The 19,380-nt window shown below is 57.9% G+C and overlaps 4 protein-coding genes across 12 annotated transcripts; 2 read left to right on the forward strand and 2 right to left on the reverse strand.

Moving 5' to 3' along the window:
• Positions 1 to 609: 609 nt before the first annotated feature.
• On the reverse strand, positions 610 to 2,011 carry MRPL43 (mitochondrial ribosomal protein L43). The gene is made up of 3 exons (XM_047703574.1): positions 1,811 to 2,011; positions 1,615 to 1,721; positions 610 to 1,486 (listed from the first exon to the last, which is right to left on the reverse strand). The coding sequence occupies exons 1-3, from the start codon at positions 1,939 to 1,941 to the stop codon at positions 1,245 to 1,247; spliced, it is 480 nt and encodes a 159-aa protein (XP_047559530.1). The 5' UTR covers positions 1,942 to 2,011; the 3' UTR covers positions 610 to 1,244.
• Positions 2,012 to 2,079: 68 nt separating this feature from the next.
• On the forward strand, positions 2,080 to 7,178 carry TWNK (twinkle mtDNA helicase). The gene is made up of 5 exons (XM_047703573.1): positions 2,080 to 3,941; positions 4,115 to 4,355; positions 4,509 to 4,616; positions 4,927 to 5,068; positions 5,979 to 7,178. The coding sequence occupies exons 1-5, from the start codon at positions 2,699 to 2,701 to the stop codon at positions 6,297 to 6,299; spliced, it is 2,055 nt and encodes a 684-aa protein (XP_047559529.1). The 5' UTR covers positions 2,080 to 2,698; the 3' UTR covers positions 6,300 to 7,178.
• A 1,878-nt stretch (positions 7,179 to 9,056) lies between these two features.
• Positions 9,057 to 12,420, reverse strand: LOC125084405 (collagen alpha-1(III) chain-like). Its single transcript, XM_047701635.1, has 3 exons — positions 11,684 to 12,420; positions 9,915 to 10,091; positions 9,057 to 9,723 (listed from the first exon to the last, which is right to left on the reverse strand). The coding sequence occupies exons 1-3, from the start codon at positions 12,418 to 12,420 to the stop codon at positions 9,057 to 9,059; spliced, it is 1,581 nt and encodes a 526-aa protein (XP_047557591.1).
• On the forward strand, positions 9,514 to 19,350 carry LZTS2 (leucine zipper tumor suppressor 2). 9 transcript variants are annotated; one of them, XM_047701658.1, is made up of 6 exons: positions 9,514 to 9,648; positions 10,392 to 10,464; positions 14,994 to 15,443; positions 16,064 to 16,720; positions 17,293 to 17,550; positions 18,311 to 19,350. In XM_047701658.1, the coding sequence occupies exons 3-6, from the start codon at positions 15,036 to 15,038 to the stop codon at positions 18,992 to 18,994; spliced, it is 2,007 nt and encodes a 668-aa protein (XP_047557614.1). In that variant the 5' UTR covers positions 9,514 to 9,648; positions 10,392 to 10,464; positions 14,994 to 15,035; the 3' UTR covers positions 18,995 to 19,350. The 9 variants fall into 9 exon arrangements, with proteins under 9 accessions (XP_047557614.1, XP_047557610.1, XP_047557612.1 ...); XM_047701655.1 differs by lacking the exon at positions 9,514 to 9,648 and adding an exon at positions 10,281 to 10,295; XM_047701654.1 differs by lacking the exon at positions 10,392 to 10,464 and having other exon boundaries at positions 9,515 to 9,648.
• Positions 19,351 to 19,380: the final 30 nt, after the last annotated feature.

Consider the following 19,380-nt stretch of genomic DNA (forward strand, 5'->3'; position numbering starts at 1 on the left):
GTGTTCCACTTGGTCTAGGCTGGCTTTCCCTGATCGCGAGGGGGCACGCTTCTGAGCCTATGGATACACTGCTGCAAGGTTTGCTCTGCTCCCCATAAAACCATTTGCAGAGAAAACTGGGATCCTCAGCCTCCATCTGGCTGCCCTGGGCAGGTACACAGGCCTTTATAGGGCTCTTACTACTCACTGATCATGGTGATAAGGGCCTGACAGACAAAATTACAACTGTTCAAGAATTCATACAAAGGACTGTAGGTTTTTACCTCCTGGCTCTTTTCCTCACCATTCCTCCCCCTTGCTTTAGCTAAGCCTAGAAGATGCTCCCTGTTTATCAGTTCTCTCGCTCATTCACAGGAAGCTTTTCAGTACCTCCCCTCCCCCAACAAGGGACAACATGAATTCTTTTCTGCAGAGGGGCCTGTCTTGGGAAATAGTTAGGACCCCGGCAAGCTTGCTACCAGGGATCTGACTCTCCAAGGGTCCAGACTAGATTAACCACATGGCCTCTGATACTAGCCATCCTGAAGGGTTATATGTTCTGCTTCTGGCTTTAGAATAATGAAAAGTGAGGTTATTTGTTAAATCTACACATATTTTGAAGACCTCAAGTGTAAACGTGAGTATGTTTATTAACCTCAGGTTTTTTTTTTTTTAATTTAAAGATTGTACTTATTTGACGGGGGTTGGGGGGAGAAGCAGACTCCCAGCTGAGCAGAGAGCCTGATGGGGGCCTTGATTCCAGGACTCTGAGACCATGATCTGAGCTGAAGGCAGAGGCCCAACCCACTGAGCCACCCAGGCGCCCTAACCTCACTTTTCTATTCTAAACATTCACACGGGTATAAAGTGGTTATCCTAATGCCATGTTCACAGCAGAGTGTAAGATGCTTCTCCTCTAGCTCAAAGGTTGCAGATATAGGACACTGGGGATTCTTCAGATGCCAATCTTGAAACCTCACGCTGGGATTTGAGATCACTATCCTCAGACTGGACTTCAGAACAGATCCTGTAATATCCTTGAAGTCAGGTCTCAGGGATGTCAACTAAGGAAGAATTAGGAGACAAAGTCACTGCCCTGCCTCCTGAGCAACGAGAAAACAGCTCTTTCTCCCAAGCAAAAGCTCTGGCATCAATTTCCCTTTTGAAGGGCTCTATCTGCCTGTGTGGGCTTGGAAAAAGAGGAAGAACCACCCCCACTGGGGTGAGAGTCCAAAGCCTGGGACTAGAGTTGGTGGAGCAACTCTTCATGGCACTTGCACCTGGGCTATGGCAGCGTCTTGAACCTCTCGCGGGCGCAGCCCGCCTAGCGTTGTCGGTTTGTTGGTGAAGGGGTGCCACTGACCCTGGATGCTAGGGCTGTCCGTGTGGAAGGGCTTGCGGATACGGATCACATCCAAGCCCGACTGGTCCGCCAGCTTCTGCACGAGGGTCGCAATTTCCTCGACTGACTTGCAGTGGATGCTCTCTTCGCGCACTGCCCCGTTAACTGGCCGACGGGAGGGGGTGGGAGGAGAGGAAGCGGATGGATCAGGGGTCAGACCGGCGAAAGGCGAGCCGGTCCAGCCTCCACCCCCCCGCCACGTTGCCCTCCAGCCCTCTTCCGGCCCCACTCACGGTATTCGGCCACTACTCTGGGAACACAGCACGGCCGCGAGTTCACGTATATTACGACCCCCGGGTTCCGTCGGGCGAAGTCAGCCACCTCCTGTTCCACGAACTCCCTGAGGAAGCCGAGAAGAGTAAGCACAGCGACCGCTGACCCGGGGCGACCTCAGCCCGGAGAGCACCCCGCGCCCTTCGCCCGACTCACCTGGCGCCGCGAGACGACGCCGCATCGCGGCTGAGGCTAAAGCTGAGACGCTGCAGCTGCTGCACGTAGCGCCCCAGCCCGTTGTGGAGGACACTGGCCAGGAAGCGGCTCGGGGTCCCGCGCGCCGTCATGTCCGCAGCGCCCAGGTAACACAGACCAGCCTGGAGGGCAGGAGAGGGGTGGGGGGCGGGACGAACGCGGAAGCTTCCGGTTCCGGGAACACTCGCGCGCCGGAGTTTTGCTTCCGCGGTCATGGTGCGAGGCGCGCTAGTGACCCACGTTGCGGGCTAGATGGGCGAGAGGATGGTAGTGACGCGCGGTCAGGGTCGCGAACAGCACAGCTTTTGTCAGTAGAGCCGAGGGAGGACATGGGCGCGGGGTCGAGGTGAGCGCGGGGACTGGCGGGAGCCGCCCGGTGGCGCTGTAGTCGTGGCGAGTCCCCTTTGAGGGAAGAAGCGGCGAGGAGGGCCTCCACTTGGGGGCTAGCGCTTTGGAGTCCGGAGCGACGCGGGTGGCGGTAGAGATGGAGACGACGAGGAGATCCCCTGGCCGGGCGGGAGTGGTAAAGAGATGATCTAGAGAAAGCACAGCGGTGAGGGGCAGCGTGGAGGGTGGTAGAGGTGAGGAAGTGGGTGTACGGGGCCATAGAGGTAGAGAGCCAGAGAGAGGCACACGGCCGTGAAAGATGGGCACAGATGTGAAGTAGCAATGCAGAGGGGTGAAGAGGATTCAGAGAGATGATTATGAGGGACAAGTTGAGAGAAAGAAACCACCTCGAGTGGGCTCTGTAGAGTGCTGTGCAGAGGATCCCTAGGTCCTGACCTAGTGAAGGCACCCAAACCAGGGAGGAAAGCATTTCAATTAGTAACTTATTCGATTTGACTAAGAATGTGGGTACTTCTTCGAGGTGGGTACCCCCTCCGCATCCTGCTGCCCCTGCGTGGGGAGTGGATGGGTCGGAGAGGCCTGCCCAGAAGTTTGGTCCCAGGCCCTCCTCGCAGAAGGTACAGGAAGGAGGCTCTCCCAGCCTTGGAGGTACCAGTGTTGCCTGTAACTGCAACTGAAATCCGTCAGTATTTGCGAGCACATGGGATCCCCTTTCAGGATGGCCACAGCTGCCTGCGGGCACCAAGCCCCTTTGTGAAGGCCTTGCAGCTCAAGGACCAGACTGGTGCTACTGCTTCCTTCAGCCTTTTCATTGACAAGACCACAGGCCGCTTTCTCTGCATGAGCAGCCTAGCAGAGGGGAGCTGGGAAGACTTCCAGGCCAGCGTGGAGGGGCAAGGGGATGGGGCCAGAGAGGGGGTCCTGCTTGGTGAGGCCCCAGAAGCTGAGGACAGTGAGGAGATCCGGAGGATCTGGGACCGAGCCATACCTCTTTGGGAGCTGCCTGAACCAGAGGAGGCCCAGCTGGCTCGTGTGATGTTTGGCCTTACCAAAGTGACAGATGACACACTCAGGCGTTACAGTGTACGGTATTTGCGGCCTGCTCGCAGCCTTGTCTTCCCTTGGTTCTCCCCTGGAGGTATGGGATTACGAGGCTTGAAGCTACTAAGTGCTGAAGGCCAGGGAAATGAAGTACATTATAAGGAAACCACCATTCCCCGGCCTGGTGTCTACTGCAATCTGTTTGGATTACCACTGATCAGTCGGCGAGATGTTGAGGTGGTACTGACAAGTCGTGAGCTGGACAGCCTGGCCTTGAACCAATCCACAGGACTGCCCTCCCTTGCCCTACCCCGAGGAACGGCCTGCTTACCCCCTGCCTTACTCCCTTACCTCGAACAGTTTCGACGTATTGTGCTCTGGCTGGGAGATGACCTTCGGTCTTGGGAAGCTGCCAAGTTGTTTGCCCGAAAATTGAATCCCAAGCGATGCTCCTTGGTGCGGCCTGGGGACCAGCAGCCCCGTCCCCTTGAGGCCCTGAACCGAGGCTTAAATCATTCTCGTATTCTGCGTACTGCCCTTCCTGCCTGGCACAAGTCGATCGTGTCTTTCCGGCAGCTTCGGGAAGAGGTGCTAGGAGAACTGTCAAATGTGGAGCAGGCAGCTGGCATCCGCTGGAACCGCTTCCCGGACCTCAATCGTCTCTTGAAGGGTCATCGGAAGGGTGAGCTGACAGTCTTCACAGGTGAGCCCTTGGGGTAAGAGGCAAAGGATCAGGTGACAAAAGCACGTGGGTTTGGGACATGACAAATGTTAAAGAGGAGGTTCTCCCAACTTTGAAGCCCTTTTGCTCCAGGTCTTGGTTTTAAGGGTAGAACTTTCCTCCCTCACCCAGGTCTGTGTTCAACCCCTCTGCAGGGCCAACAGGCAGTGGAAAGACGACATTCATCAGTGAGTATGCCCTAGACTTGTGTACCCAGGGGGTAAACACACTCTGGGGTAGCTTTGAGATCAGCAACGTGAGACTAGCCCGGGTCATGCTGACACAGTTTGCTGTGGGGCGGCTAGAAGAACAATTGGACAGATACGACGAGTGGGCTGACCGCTTTGAAGACCTGCCTCTCTATTTCATGACTTTCCATGGGCAGCAGAGCATCAGGTAAGATTCTGAGGCCTAGGGTTTTCAAAGAATGGGAGGACAGGAGAACAGATCCCCAACAGAATTTTCAGGAATGCTGACTTTTCTGCTGGGCTGGTTCAGAGAGACTGCTTGTAATTGACTCTTGAATTCTTTGCCTCTTCCTCTCCCCAGGACTGTCATAGACACAATGCAACATGCAGTATATGTCTATGACATTTGTCACGTGGTCATCGACAATCTGCAGTTCATGATGGGGCATGAGCAGCTGTCCACAGACAGGTGACGTCCTCTCGTCTCACTGGAAAACCCACTCAAACATGCATGTCTTCTCAGGCAGTTGGCCCTTAGGCAAGCACACTGTACTCTTTTGTTACCTGAAATGTGTGTTTGCACACACCACCCCATGTGTATTTCTGTCTTCATAGAGGTGTGAGTTGTGGAAGTGGGAAAGGATGGATAGGGACCTAAGTGTGAGTCCTTGGGTAGAGTGGGGTGGGCGGTTTGCAGGGAGCTGTAAATGAATCAAGAGTATGGATATGTTCTCATCCTTCTGTCTGAATATGCCTTTACTTTGTTGGGGTTGGGGCAGGATTGCAGCTCAAGACTATATCGTTGGGGCCTTTCGAAAGTTTGCAACAGACAATAGCTGCCATGTGACACTGGTCATTCATCCCCGGAAGGAGGATGATGATAAGGAACTGCAGACAGCATCCATTTTTGGTTCAGCCAAAGTAAGTGGCCTTTAGAGGAGCCTAAACTTTGGATAGTAGAGGAGACAGGTGTGACCAGGGATGGCCTTCATTCAGCCTTAAATAATCTTGACTGTCCACCTGGAAGAGGCAGGAGATAGCCGCCTCTGGGGCCATGACATGAGGAACACGTGTGTTAGGAATACAAAGGCTGATAATAGTTGGTCCTTTGCCCTCTTTGCCCTCTAAGAGCTCACATCGTCCAGTGGGGAAAATAGTAAGACAGTGATTATAACTCAGTATGATAAGAGCTACAATAGGCAACCCAGGTATTTGGGGAACAATGAGACATCTGAATCGGCCTGGGACATCTGGGGAGACTTCTTGCCCATTTGGGAAAAGGAGGTGTCAACAGAGGTTGGGTTGAGTTCTGGCAGACAGTAAGTGTTAAATAATCGAATAATGGGAGGGCGTTGTGGGCAGCAGGACCAGCCTGATCCTGGAGCTTCCAGGGATATGCTGAGTGCCTGTTACATGCTAGGCCTGGGCTGGGCACAGGGAGTCCAGGGTGAGGAGCACAAACTATGCCACAACGGAACAAACATGGAGCTAGGGAAGAGAGTGACACAGATGTGCAAAGATGGTGGTTCTTTCTTTATGGGGGTCAGGAATGGTCTCTGATGAAGTGTGACATTTAGACTGAGACCTGAATGACAAGAAGATGGGGTAGAGTGGGGTGGTGAGCTATGGAGGAGAAGTGTCACAAGCAGAAGGAACAGCGTTTACAGAATCCGGGGCAGTGAGGTAGTCGAGCAACTGAAAGACTCAAGTGGCCCCCTCATCTTGGTCAGTAGTTCAGGGAGCTTTGCCATTCTTCCCTGGAGGTTCAGCCTTCCTTTCTTCTTCTCATGTCTTCTCACTGCTTCTTCCTCCTCCTGCCCCAATCCCCCAGGCAAGCCAGGAGGCAGACAATGTTCTGATTCTACAGGACAGGAAGCTGGTCACTGGTCCAGGGAAACGGTATCTGCAGGTGTCCAAGAACCGCTTTGATGGAGACGTAGGTGTCTTCCCACTGGAATTCAACAAGAGCTCTCTTACCTTTTCCATACCACCAAAGAGCAAGGCTCGGCTCAAGAAGGTCAAGGATGACAATGGGCTAGTGACCAAAAAGCCCTCTTCTGGCAGAAAGGGGGCTGTGCCCCAGAACTCTGAGACTTGCTTGGGCCAGGCCCACCACTCCTACCAGCCAAACCCCTCTAAGCCCTCAAGGTGAAGGCACTGGAGAGCTGGACTCTGAAATGAACCTGACAAGACACAGGCTGAGACATAGACTTTCTTAGTCCTCTGCTTAGGCTACCTCTGTCCTGTGGTCTCAAGCTAGGGACCCCCCTCAGTCAGAGGGGCCTACCTAGGGCAGAATTCCATACCGGGAGAATTCAGTTTAGCAAATATTTGAGAACCTCTTGTGTGCCAAGGTTTGTTCTAGGTCCTGGGAGTACAATACTGACAAGACAGATGAAGTCTCTGCTTCTCTAGAACCTGCAGTCTGGTAAGGGAGACAAGAAAAAAAATGAACAAAACATAGTTTCAGACAGCGAGATAGGCTATGAAGAAAAAAACAGTAATGCAGTAATGCTTATAGGCTAGTTTAAGGTCTGAACAGATATCTCTAAGCAGAGGACATTGAAGATGGGGCCTAAAGAACTAGGATTGAGCCATGTGAACATCTAGAGAAAGAGGGATCCAAGCAGAGGGAAAATTAGACACAGGCCCTGAGGTGGGAATGAGCAAGTTGAGTTCAAAGCACTGGGTTCAGGCCCTCTGAACCTGGAAGGGAATAGAGGACTTCTTGCCAAACCTCCAGCCTAGGTTCGGAGCTACAGGATGACATGGTGGGCATCAGAGTCCTCTGCGGCCCACTCTGGACCCTGCCAGGAGGTGGCATTTGCTACCATCAGATCCTAGGTGCTTGGCCCTGTAATATCAGGGCCCCAGAGGTGGAAGCTGGCCAGAGAAGAAAGCTGTGAGCCCAGAGTGCCTGCCACCTGGACACTGATTTCATGTTATGCTGCCTCAGACCACTGGAGTGGACACAGTCATAACTTTTTGTAAAGCCTTTTCTACTTATACTAAAAAAAACTTTTTGCCATTGCCTTTGTTTCTGTGTTTTTTCTTGTTTGTCCACCAGGGGTCTCCCCAGCCTATAACTGGATTTTCCTCTTGATTTGAATTGGGAATCTTTGAGCTGTGCACCCCCAAGGAAGCAGAGGCATTAAAGGACCTTGACCCACACATCCCTTTATGCCTCTTGTTGGCTTAGGGATGACAGGATGGTGCCTCTTTATCCCTATCTCCCCTGAGGATATCCATGTGATCTGTGGCAGAGGTGTGGGTCACTGGGGCACATGCCTGGGCCCTGCCTGACCAGCTGTCCCTAGGTGATATGAGCCACTCAATGACCTCTCAATGTGGATTCATACTCCGTGTTTTCTTATCTGGCTCTCCGACCATTTTCCTCGACCTTGTACGCTCAAATGTTTCTCTTATGTTCATATGTGTCAGAACTCCTGGGGCTCTTTAAAAATGCAGAACCTAGGGCCTACTCTCCAGTAAGCATGCACAGACGTTTCTAATTTTGGAGGTCTGAGGAAAGGTGCAGGATTCCTCTTTCTTAACAAGTACTGAAGGAGATTGTAAAGTTAGAGACCTTGTCAGAAATAGTTTAAATGAGGGCACTTTCCCATCTCACTTCCTCTGATATCCTAAAGTCCCATTTTTCCCTTTAGATTTGCATGCAGGGATGGTCAGAATGCAAGATGTTCTGAGGGGACTTGGGAGAAGACTTTTGTAAGGGTGGGCAGAGGTTTCCTGCTCCCTTGAACAGGGCTGCCTTATCAAGTCCTCCCAGTCCACCTAAGGGGGCTGCTTCTGGGGCCCTGTGGAAGGCTCTGGGGTGTCTGGTCTGTTGTGTGTGAGAACTGTGGCTACAACTGTCTCCCGAAACAGACCCTGGAACAAAGCTGCTCTCTGGGGAAGAACCTGCGGTGGCGGGGAGGGGGTAGCTCCTCCAGGGCCTCCCTTCTTGGGGGTCTCTCCCAGACTGGCTGGAGCCAGTCCTCCTAATCCCGCAGTAATCATTCCCAGCCGCTGGCTGGTTTCTGCCTCACCCAGGGTCTGTAACATTGAACATCAGCCATGTGTTCCAGATGTACACCACCAGGTCATTCCTACCTCTGAGGACTCTGGTTTACTGGAAAAGCCTGGTGTGTTCTCTCTCAGGAAATCCTTTAGGGATTTCCATTAGGGGACCTTTTTGAGGTCTCTGTGAATTTGGGATAGAAGAGTAGATACAACTTGCCTGTTCGTCTTGCCCAGCCCTCCTAGCAGACTCCCCCCACACAGCACAAACCAGAATGATGGGAGGGAGGGGAAGTTAATGATCCCCCAGACCCCCCAGACCATACGAAAACACATTCCACCGCACACCTGTCCTAAACTCCTCACGTCAAGGTTAGCTCAAAGTGTGTTCAGGAGTCCCTGGAGCCTAGAAAGCAGTGGGGGATCCCTGGGTCCTGTCTAAGGTCCCTGGGAGCCACTGTCCCTGTGCCCAACCAGAGTGGATCTAGGCAAATTACTTGGGCTCTGCCTATATCCGATTGGATACTAATAATCTCCCTGAGAGATCAGGAAGGGCCTGGCCACAACGGGGCCAGCTGGATCTACAGCCCTGTCCTCAGATTTAGCATCATATTTGTGAGGGGGCATCTTGGGTCCTCCAGTTTCTTTACTACAGGTGGGTTTGAGAAGAGACTAAATTCACTGGACTCTGGCTGCCCAAGTACTCAGGCTGCAAGTACGGTCCAAAGAGCTGTAGGTACCCTGCCACAGGCTGCCTTGGGTGCCACGGAGGGAGCCCTAGGTGCCACCCCGCAGTACGGTGCAACTTCCTGTTTGTGCCTGTGGGTGGAACTTCGGGGGTAGAAGGGAAGCCTGGCCTTGCTCTGTGGGGGGCCAGGACTGGCAAACAGGCTCACCTGGGCGGACTCCTGCTCAGGGGGAGGGGAGGTGCTGGTTCTGCTAGGGCAGTTCCGACCGACCCGAGGGCGGGGCGGGGTCTGTTTTGGTGAAACCGGAGCGGTCTTTGTCTGCTTCCTAGGGGTTTTCCTTGCTCCTGGGGAATGCGCGGAGTGGGTCCGGCCTGATTCCCTACCCGGCAAGGCAGGTGGCAGTAAAGCCCTATCGCGGACCCGGTTAGGGCGGCCAGGTAGAGTAGTTCTCGGTCACGTGCTGGTCGTCCCTTCCCCCACGTCGAAAACCAAATCCAGAAAGCTGTGAAGTCAGAGGCCAGAGGGGCAGCCTCACCACCGCCGAGCTCCCGCGGGGCTGGGTACCAGGTCGGCTGTTGGGGGGTAGGGGGTGTGCGGGGCAGACCACTCCCCTCCCTGGGTCGGGGGCGCGGCCTCAGCCGCCCCGCCCCGCCCCGCTCTACCAGGCCGGGCCAGGCGGGCGCCCGGAGTCCGGAGCCCGGAGCTGGCTGCGAGCCGGCGGATCTGCGGCGAGGAAGTGCCCGTGCTGGAGCAGGAGCTGGGCAGGAGGTGGAGCAGTGGCGCAGGTGGCGCGGGGTGAGTGGTGGGGCGGTGGAGGTGTCGGAACTCCAGCCTCCCGCACATCCCGGCTCCGGAACGAACTTTCCCGGTCTAGGGAAGCCAGGGGTGGGAGTGAGGAGGGGGACCCACTCTGGGCTGGGGGTGGGGGGTGCAGGCGAGGAGCCTGAACAGGGAATCGACACGGAAACTCGCCGACGGGTCCATACACGCGCGCACACAGACCCACGCACTTGGGACACACGAACACACGTGCACTCCGGAAAGGACGCGCCCTGGGTTACCCTTGCAGTCCCTGGAGCAGCGCCACGGGCCCACAGGGACCCCCAGCGGACAGGGTGCTCTGCTGTCGCGTACTTGACGGGGGTGGGAGAAAAGGGCTGCCCGGCGACCGCCGACGGGGGCGGGCCGGGTGGGACAACTCCGGAGGTTCCTGCTTCCTGGCCGCCCACAGGTGAAGACTAAGACGTAAACAGGCGCTGAGCACGTGATCGCTTCGCAGACATGTGGGCTGTGCTCCCCCACCCCCGCAGCTGGGCGAGGACCGGCCTCCCCAGCCCTGGGCAAGTCTGAGAGATCTCCTGCCGGGCTGTATTCCATTCTCCGCCTCGAGAAACGTTAAGCCTTCCCCCAGAAATGGGAGCACAACGCCCCCTGGAGTCCGGGTAGCACAGGACTAAATACTGTTGGGCTCGGTGGGGTTACCTGGGCTCCTCTCTTTCCTTCACCCCAACATGTTCATGGTGCCCTCATCCCTGAAGGTATCGCTGGACGGCAATGTACAGCAGCCCCCGCATCATACCTCCAGTCTGGGGAACAGCTGCCTGAGCGCCGGTGGGTCCCCTTCCTACCACCACCCCAACTTGCAGAACGGAGAGCTCCTCCTCTCACTGTAGGAACAGAAAGCCCACTCGTGCAAGAGTGGAAGCCCTCCATTCCCGGAGAATGCATGAGGGTAAATGTCCCCTAAATACGGGAGTGGGCCTATGTCCCTCGCCTAGAAGGGAGGATGAGCCCCCTCCCCCAGGGAATGAGGGAGTGGGCAGCGGCCCTGTGCCTCCTTCTCTGCCCCACCCTCCACCCCTCCACACATGCTGAGCCCAGCTGCTGCCTGAGCTTCTGGGCTGGCTGCCAGAAAGGGGAGGAGGCTCCTGGTCCCCCAAGAGGCTAGGATCAGGGCAAGGCCAGAGGAGGGGATCTTTACTGGGGAGAGGGGCTCAGTCTGTTCTTGTGAGGATCAGGGTCTGGGGTGAGCCTGAGGGTGGTTGGGCTATGTCTCCCTTTCCAGGGAAAAAGAAAGAAAAACAACCCTTTCCATGGAGCTAAAAATAGAGCTGAGAGCCGGCCAGGGCTGTGGCCTGGAAGGGGGGGATGCTCCTTCCTGGGGCAGAGGAGCTCTGGCAGGCCTTGGCCTTGGGGGTGGGGATGCAAGTAGGGGGTGGGAGGAGCTCCTTGCCCAGGGGTGTGGGTGTCAGCTGACCTGACTGGGGCACCGAGACCCCTGGAGGAAGGTCTGTGTGGTAAAATGTTTGTGAAACACCACGTGTGTGTGTGTGTGTGTGTGTGTGTGTGTGTGTGTAAGTTGTCTGACTGATGGAGGCCACCAGCATGTGGAAGAGGCTTAGGAGAGGAAGCCCATTTAAAATTGTGTCTGTGTAGGAAGGGCTTTGAGTCGATGTGAAAGACTGTGCACAGCAAGGTGTGTGACACCCAGGTATGTCTGTGTGTGAGTTAGACTGAAAGATTATGGAAAGAAGGAACATGGAACCACGTGATGGATGAGATTGTGGTTGTGGCTGCGTGGGACTGAATGTGGGAAAGGTCGTGTGGGTGTTATGAAGACTGTGTTGTTTGCAAGAGGGTGAGAATATCTGTGACCCGAGAAGACAGAGGAGTGTTGTCAGCTGTGAGGCTGGTGTAGGTTTGGACTGTAGGTTTGGACCGCCTCACCCCAGTCATGGGGGGAGCGGGCAGGGGCTGCCTCTCTCTCCCAGCAGTGACCTCTCTCTTAACAAATGGTTCTGAAGGAAGGCTTGGGAGCAGACAGCCGCGCCCGGGGCAGTCCTGGGCTCGCGGGGTCGAGAGGGTACAGTGCTGGGGAGCCAGGTAGGGGCCCCCAAGGCTGGGGGGGTTGACGGTGTATTCTCCAAATATGTCCCCAGGTGGCGCCACCTCCGCAAGTCCGAATATGCCTCCATCAACCGCTGGGGGTGGGGCAGGCAGGGCCCGAGCCTGGGTCCCCGACCAGTCCTGGGGAGCAGGGTACCAGCAGCCGAGGCGGGGGGGCAGCTGACCCTCGGCGCCCCGCTCTGGACTCCGAAGCCGCAGAGTGTGTCTTGTGGGGCAGGCTTCGACCGGAGGAGCGGAGGGGGAAGGGCGGCCGCCGTGGCGCCTGGTCCTTTGTGCTCGAACAATGACCAGCTGCCGCTGGCCCCGGGGCCCGGGTAGGGGTAGAGGGTGACCAGCCGCCGCTACCGAGTCCTGAGCCGACCGGGCTTCAGAGGTTGGCGGGGGGGCGGTGATCCTGAGTCCCGCGGCGCGGCCCCCGCGTGCGTCCCGCCAGCCTCGCGTGACGCGGGGTGCCTGCGCGTGTCCGCGCCCGGGGCGGGGACGCCCCTCGGACCCCTCCCCCGCGCTGCGCCGCCCACTCGGGCCGGACGGGGGCCGGTCGGGCCGGGGGGCGCCGCGGAGGCGGGGCCGGGCCGGGCCGGGCGGCTCCGAGTGGCCGCGCAAGGGCTGGAGCCGGGCGGCGCGCCTGTGGAGCGCTGGGGGCGGCCCGGGACTGAGCATGGAGCGGCGCGGCGGAGGTGAGGGGGGGCCGGGGCTGGGAGGCGACCTGGGGGCGCCCCCAACTTCTGCGCGGCGGAGGGCCGGTGGAGAGGCGGCAGCCCCCAGCCGCCCCCACTTAATGAAGCGGGGGAAGCGGGGGAGGCTTTAGAGGGTGGGTTGGGGGCTCTGGCTTCCTGTCGCGGAATGGGAACTCGTGATCTCAGACTTGATCCCGCTTGACCGGTCTTTGGAGTTTGGTGGGGGGAGACTTTCCCCAACTCTTCAGCCCCCAAAACAGGTTTGTGGGAGTTCAGCTTAGCCAGACCTGCCTCGGGCACTGGCTGAACCCAGCGCTTGGTGCCCCCAGCCCAAGGGTGTGTGTGTGAGTGTGCTGGGCCAGAGTGATTACTCAGGGAGTGCTGGGGGGAGCCAGGGGTTCCCTCTCCCACAGCCGCAACGCATTTCTCAAAATGGAGCCTCCACTTGCCCCTCCTTCTCTCTCGGGCTCCCGCTCTTGGTGCCGGGCTGGCTGGGCCTGGCTTTCCAGAGGCCTGGCCCTGGCTCCCTGGGTGTCTGCCTCTTAGGGCCCAGTTTTTATATCTCTTCTGGGTTAGGGGCCCCTGGCTTTGTGGGATGGGATTCAGGGACCCAGGCTCACTGGGTCAGCTTGTCTCCTTGTCTGCCTGACCCTGGGGCCTCTCTGAGTCTTTGTCTCTTGTCTTTGGGGTCTGTCTTTCTCTGAGTCTGTCTCTCTCTTGCCCTTATTTCTCACTTTCTCAGGGCTCACTGAAGTGGGCAAATGCGGACAGAGGTGCCGGCCTCCATTGCCCCCTAAGAATCCCCTTCCCCACAGCTTTCTCTGTGCCCTGGAGTGGTGTGGGAGAGGGCAGGAGATGGCATGTGCCATCTGCTTAGCCCAGGTCTGGCCCTTGGTAGTAGGCTCTACTCTTCCCCAGGTCCCAACCCCTAGTTTCTCCACCTTCAGTCTGGATACCTTCCTGGTTCTCAGGGTCCTTTGACTTGGTAGGGAGGTGGAGGGTAGGCCTAAGGGAATACCAGCCAGAAAGAAGGAGGCCTGAGTCAGATAATGTGTGTCTCCTTTCCCCACACTCCAGTGAGTGACAAGACCCAGGCTTCTGTTACGCAGTTGGCCCTGCTTTCACCCAGGCTCCTACCCACTCTCACACATGCTCTGTACACACAGACACACACACACTCCTCTGCGTACTTATGCACCCTCACTTTCCTCTTCGTGTGCTCATGTAAGATACGGGGAGTTTTACGTATAAACTCATGTGTACCTGAAGGGACATCCATCCAAAGACACTCAATATAATTGAGCTCATACACCACAAATTCACGTTATCATATACACAGTTACTACTTTTACGTATTTCCTGAGGGATCCCGATGCACACTCGTACTCTCATATGACACGTTAATCTGCACATATGAATAATAGGAATGTATTGATACGGCTGCTCAAACAGGCACATACACACAATAATTCCTGACGTTTTCACACATTTTCACATCCACACATTGTTAAGGACTCATGCACGGTCTCACACGCACAGATAAGTACAAACACAAACTCCTGTTCCTGCGCAATTCTCTGTCCACTTCTTGGCCCCCGCTCTACATGATGACTTCAGCAGATGCCGGAGTCCTGGTTTTCGGCCTCCGGACTGGGGAGGGAGTTCCGGGTGGAGGCTTGCTGTCCCCTTCCGGGAAGGAGCAGAGCCTGGGGAGGTGGAACCATCTTCCCTGGGTTCCAGGGAAGGGAGATCTGCGAACAGCTGCTGTGATGGTGGGTGATGGTGGGGCTTCCATCCTCATCCCCTTGGGACTTCTCGGAGAATGTCTAAAGCCGGATGGTTTCACAGAACCAGAGGTTGGCGGCAAGCCTGTGTGGGCTCCTGTAGGCCAGACTCATTGGGTGTGGTGAGGCTAGGAGTTGGCATGGAAGCAAGCATGAGCCTGCATCCACCTCTAGAAGGCAGGAGACCCCAGAGGGCACCTGTGGGCTCCCTAAAAGCTCTGGGTTACTCGTTTGGCCAGCTCCTCCCTTGCCGCCTCTCTGTCTGGGAGAAACTGAAGCCCAGCTCGGGGGAGGCTGGGCACTGCCTGGCCTTGGCTCTTTATTCGCTAATTACCATCTGAGTCGCTGTGTCCCTGAGGTTGCCTCTGCCCCAAGTACCCTCTAATGAGGCCACCTGTCCCAGGGGACTGGGAACCTGTGCTGGGCGTTGGTAGAGAACTCCCTCCTAAACTTGGCGTCCTAGCCTCTGGGAGGGATGCAGGTTTGGGCTGGGGCCCTGCATAACCACCAGTCCTCCCTTCCCCTCATCGTCTTTGCTTGGTAGGGTCAGCCCTTAGCCCTGTTCAGACCGGAGCTGGGCGGTGATCTGGATCCCAGGAAGATCTGAGTTTCCTGCCAGTGCTTGGAGAAGGAGCCCTGGGGGATCAGGGCATCATGGACTGATGTCAGGAAGCTGTCTGATGTAGGACAAGGGGTCAGGAGAGGGACTGAGGGACTTGTATAGGGAGGGGCTCAAGGTGAAAGGACTCTGACACCACTGCCCTGCTCACAGGTTCCCCTGGAGGCCCTTGGCCAGGCCTGAGCCTCTGTCGCCATGGCCATTGTACAGACTCTGCCAGTGCCACTGGAGCCCGCTCCTGAGGCCACCACTGCCCCACAAGCTCCAGCCATGGGCAGCGTGAGCAGCCTCATCTCAGGCCGGCCCTGCCCCGGGGGGCCAGCACCTCCCCGCCACCACGGCCCCCCTGGGCCTACCTTCTTCCGCCAGCAGGATGGCCTGCTACGGGGTGGCTATGAGGCACAGGAGCCACTGTGCCCAGCAGTGCCCCCTAGGAAGGCCGTCCCTGCCACCAGCTTCACCTACATCAACGAGGACTTCCGGGCAGAGTCACCCCCCAGCCCAAGCAGTGACATTGAGGATGCCCGAGAACAGCGGGCACGCAGTGCCCATCTCCGCGGCCCCCCACCCAAGCTCATCCCTGTCTCTGGAAGGCTGGAGAAGGTGAGGACCAGCCTTTTCTTTGGGGCCAGGGTGGAATCAGGAGCCCCCTGAAGAAGCTGGAATTTGGGGGCCGATTTAGAGGAGAGACGTGGGCTGCAGAGTCAGACCTGGGTTCCAATCCCAGCTCGGCCTCATTCTGGCTGCATGACCTCAGAGAAGTCACTTGACCTTTCTGAGCCCGAGGTTCTATATTTGTAATGTGGACGCACCATGTCAGCTCTCCAGTGATGGTCGAGAGCATTCCATCACATGACATATGTCGGTGTTGAGCCTGGTGCCTGTCACACGATGTGTGCTCAGAGGCGAGCTGCTCCGACTCCTGCGAATGCAACAGCTATGAATCTGACTATGAATAAGGCCTTTAACTTTGCCGAGCCTCCACTTGCCCATCTGTAATATGGGCGTAGTGATCATATTTTACTCATATGGCTGTTGGGATGATCGGAGACGAGCCTTTTAAATGGCTTGATATAAGGGATGTCAGGAGGCCCTCAGCTGGTGGTAGCAGTTAGTATTAATGTGTGGGGATCGGGGACCCCAGATGGGAGGGCAGGGAGTATGACAAGGGCTTTGAAAGATCGGGCAGCTCATCCCCAGTGTCACGTGGCACCTCATTTCAGAACATGGAGAAAATCCTGATCCGCCCAACAGCCTTCAAGCCAGTGCTACCCAAACCTCGAGGGGCACCATCCCTACCTAGCTTCCTGGGTCCTCGGGCCGCCGGACTGTCTGGGAGCCAGGGCAGCCTAACACAGCTGTTTGGGGGCCCTGCCTCGTCCTCCTCTTCCTCCTCCTCCTCGGCTGCTGACAAACCCTTGGCACTGAGTGGCTGGGCCAGCGGCTGCCCATCGGGGACACTGTCTGACTCGGGCCGAAACTCACTGTCCAGCCTGCCCACCTACAGCACCGGGGGTGCCGAGCCAGCCAGCCACTCCCCTGGTGGGCACCTGCCCTCCCACGGCCCGGGGCGGGGGGCGCTGCCCGGACCAGCCCGAGGGGCCCCGACTGGGCCCTCCCACTCGGACAGTGGTCGATCTTCCTCCAGCAAGAGCACAGGCTCCCTGGGAGGCCGTGTGGCTGGGGGGCTCTTGGGCAGCGGCACCCGGGCCTCCCCTGACAGCAGCTCCTGTGGGGAGCGTTCCCCACCCCCACCCCCACCACCCCCTTCGGATGAGGCCCTGCTGCATTGTGTCCTGGAAGGAAAGCTCCACGACCGTGAGGCAGAGCTGCAGCAGCTGCGGGACAGTCTGGACGAGAGTGAGGTGACCATGTGCCAGGTGTGGCCAGCAGCAATAACGGGGGTGGTGTGGCAGGACATCCACAGGAGCTGGGAGTCCCAGGAGCATTTCCATGTGTGCTGGGGGGACACGGTGGGGGGTGGGGGGGCGCCGGTGAGGCGTCGGGGAGTCCTCCGCCCAGCTGTCTCGGCTTCACCTGCGGGGCGGGTGAGGATGCCCAGCCAGCACCGCCATTTATTGTCTTTCAGACTTGAGCGAGACACTTCACGGTGCTGAGCCTCGTTTTCCTCAGCTATAGATGGGGAGATTTCTGGCCTCCTAGGGTTATTATGAGGATTAAGTCAGGCAAAGGCTGTGGAGTGCTTAGAATGACGCCTGGCACCTAGGAATTCCTGCAGAAGCGTTTGCTATTCTGACGTTTATAGAATCCTAGAAGTGGTCGTGACTAGAGTTACCCTACTTTTTCTCATGGCTGAGTGGAGTCTCTTGTCCCTGAGCCCAGCCATAGGCTGCCAGAGCAGTCGGTGACCTGGGAGTGGTGGAGGGCCATGGCGGGGGGTGCTGGATGTGGAGGGGAGCCGCTGGGACCCAGGTCTGCCTTCTGTCCCCAGGCCTACGAGGAGCGGCAGCGGCACTGGCCACGGGAACGAGAGACACTGCGGGACGACAGTGCCACCCAGGCCCAGCGGGCGCAGCGGGCCCAGCAGCTGCTCCAGCTGCAGGTATTCCAGCTGCAGCAGGAGAAGCGGCAGCTGCAGGACGACTTCGCGCAGCTGTTGCAGGAGCGGGAGCAGCTGGAGCGGCGCTGTGCCACCTTTGAGCGGGAACAGCGGGAGCTTGGGCCGCGGCTCGAGGAGACCAAGTGGGAGGTGGGCCAGGCCAGGAGGGGCGGGGAGCGGGGCTCAAAGGGTCCAGCCATACCACTCCCCCTCCAGCCTGCTACTCCCAGAGATCCTCCCCGTCCTCACCTCCGAGAGATGAAGATCCCCCTCAAGCTTCCCTTTCTGGGTAGGGGGAGGGTCTCCTCGTGCCACCATTGTAGGTGTCCTCGGGTCAGGTCGAGTGCTCACATAGCCAGTGGCATTCCCGTCCACTGCCTCCCAGCCAATAAGAAAAGGAATGTAGCCTGCTCTGCGCCCAGAACTTTCTAGCTGTTACTTAGAGTGGATCTTGCGATCCTCAGAGCAGCCCTGTGAGGTGGCTGTTGTTCATCTCCATTTCTGAACTGAGAAGGCCTGGAACCCGGAATGGTTGCTAGTCAGTGGCAGAGCTGAGATCGAAACCCAGGCCTTGTGGCTCCAGCGTCTGCACGTTTTCCCAAAATGCTGGGGTGCCTCTTGGTGGCTCCCACGCCTGCACAACCTGCCACCAGCCAGTCCCTGGGGCTCTGCAGTGTGTCATGATGGTTGGAAGTCACCTGCTTTGAAGGAAAAAGATCTGGGTCTGCGTTTTACTTCTGCCACTTACTAGCCATATGACCTTGGACATGTCACTAGGCTCGCCTCAGTGTCTCCGTCCATGTAGTGGGTGTCAGGATCAAACTGTCCCCGGAGAGCCCGCGTGATCTCGGGGCCCGAGCCTGTGGGAGAAAACTTCTCACCAGGCTTCGCGATCCCCTCCCACCCCTAGGTGTGCCAGAAGTCAGGTGAGATCTCCCTGCTGAAGCAGCAGCTGAAGGAGTCCCAGGCAGAGCTGGTGCAGAAGGGCAGTGAGCTGGTGGCCCTGCGGGTGGCGCTGCGAGAGGCCCGAGCTGCACTCCGGGTCAGCGAGGGCCGCGCTCGGGGCCTGCAGGAGGCGGCCCGGGCCCGGGAGCTGGAGTTGGAGGCCTGTTCCCAGGAGCTGCAGCGGCACCGCCAGGAGGCCGAGCGACTCCGAGAGAAAGCTGGCCAATTGGACACCGAGGCAGCCGGACTCCGGGAACCCCCCGGGCCACCTGCCGCCACGGACCCTTTCCTCCTGGCAGAGAGTGATGAGGCCAAGGCACAGCGGGCGGCCGCCGGCGTTGGGGGCAGCCTGCGGGCCCAGGTGGAACGGCTGCGGGCCGAACTGCAGCGGGAGCGGCGGCGGGGGGAGGAGCAGCGGGACAGCTTCGAGGGGGAGCGGCTGGCCTGGCAGGCGGAGAAGGAGCAGGTGATCCGCTACCAGAAGCAGCTGCAGCACAACTACGTCCAGATGTACCGGCGTAACCGGCAGCTGGAGCAGGAGCTGCAGCAGCTCAGCCTGGAGCTGGAGGCCCGGGAGCTCGCTGACCTGGGCCTGGCCGAGCCGGCCCCCTGCATCTGCCTGGAGGAGATCACTGCCACCGAGATCTAGGGCCCTTGGCATCCCGGAGCAACAGGGAGCTTGACTGCAGTGGGGCGGGAACCTTGGGGCCACGGAGGTCCCCCAGGTCTGAGGGCCCCAGAGCTGCTTGTGCCCCGAGATCCAGGCCTCTGGGCCTCTGCCAGGATCCTGGGGGCAGCGCTCTGACTAGGTTGAGCAAGATCAGCCCCCTTGAAGGTCCCCGTTTCACTGTCTCATAGAGGCTCCTACTCACTTGACCCATCTCACCCCTCTTTCTGCTGCCATTGCCACTCTGCCAACCGCATTTGTCCCTGACGAGGGGGTGGAGGGGCTGGGAGGAGGAGGGGGGTCCCTCTTTTCCACACTCTCCCCTACCCCAAAGCCAGGGAGAGCCAGACAGCACCAGCTGCTCCAGA

This window comes from Lutra lutra, chromosome 14 (genome assembly GCF_902655055.1).
Source record: "Lutra lutra chromosome 14, mLutLut1.2, whole genome shotgun sequence".
In the NCBI taxonomy this organism is placed as follows: Eukaryota; Metazoa; Chordata; class Mammalia; order Carnivora; family Mustelidae; genus Lutra; species Lutra lutra.

Bases quoted from the DNA above. Each gene is read 5' to 3' on its own strand.
- TWNK (XM_047703573.1), top strand. From the start codon at position 2,699: ATGTGGGTACTTCTTCGAGGTGGGTACCCCCTCCGCATCCTGCTGCCC. The intron at 4,356-4,508 runs GTAAGATTCTGA...TCCTCTCCCCAG, and splicing joins CATGGGCAGCAGAGCATCAG to GACTGTCATAGACACAATGC. The intron at 4,617-4,926 runs GTGACGTCCTCT...GGGTTGGGGCAG, and splicing joins GAGCAGCTGTCCACAGACAG to GATTGCAGCTCAAGACTATA.
- MRPL43 (XM_047703574.1), bottom strand. From the start codon at position 1,941: ATGACGGCGCGCGGGACCCCGAGCCGCTTCCTGGCCAGTGTCCTCCAC. The intron at 1,722-1,810 runs GTGAGTCGGGCG...CGGCTTCCTCAG, and splicing joins GCGTCGTCTCGCGGCGCCAG to GGAGTTCGTGGAACAGGAGG. The intron at 1,487-1,614 runs GTGAGTGGGGCC...CCCGTCGGCCAG, and splicing joins CAGAGTAGTGGCCGAATACC to TTAACGGGGCAGTGCGCGAA.
- LZTS2 (XM_047701658.1), top strand. From the start codon at position 15,036: ATGGCCATTGTACAGACTCTGCCAGTGCCACTGGAGCCCGCTCCTGAG. The intron at 16,721-17,292 runs GTGTGGCCAGCA...TTCTGTCCCCAG, and splicing joins GTGAGGTGACCATGTGCCAG to GCCTACGAGGAGCGGCAGCG. The intron at 17,551-18,310 runs GTGGGCCAGGCC...TCCCACCCCTAG, and splicing joins TCGAGGAGACCAAGTGGGAG to GTGTGCCAGAAGTCAGGTGA.
- LOC125084405 (XM_047701635.1), bottom strand. From the start codon at position 12,420: ATGCTCAGTCCCGGGCCGCCCCCAGCGCTCCACAGGCGCGCCGCCCGG. The intron at 10,092-11,683 runs GCGCGGCTGTCT...TTTACGTCTTAG, and splicing joins CGAGCCCAGGACTGCCCCGG to TCTTCACCTGTGGGCGGCCA. The intron at 9,724-9,914 runs GTAACCCAGGGC...TGGCTTCCCTAG, and splicing joins CTGCTCCAGGGACTGCAAGG to ACCGGGAAAGTTCGTTCCGG.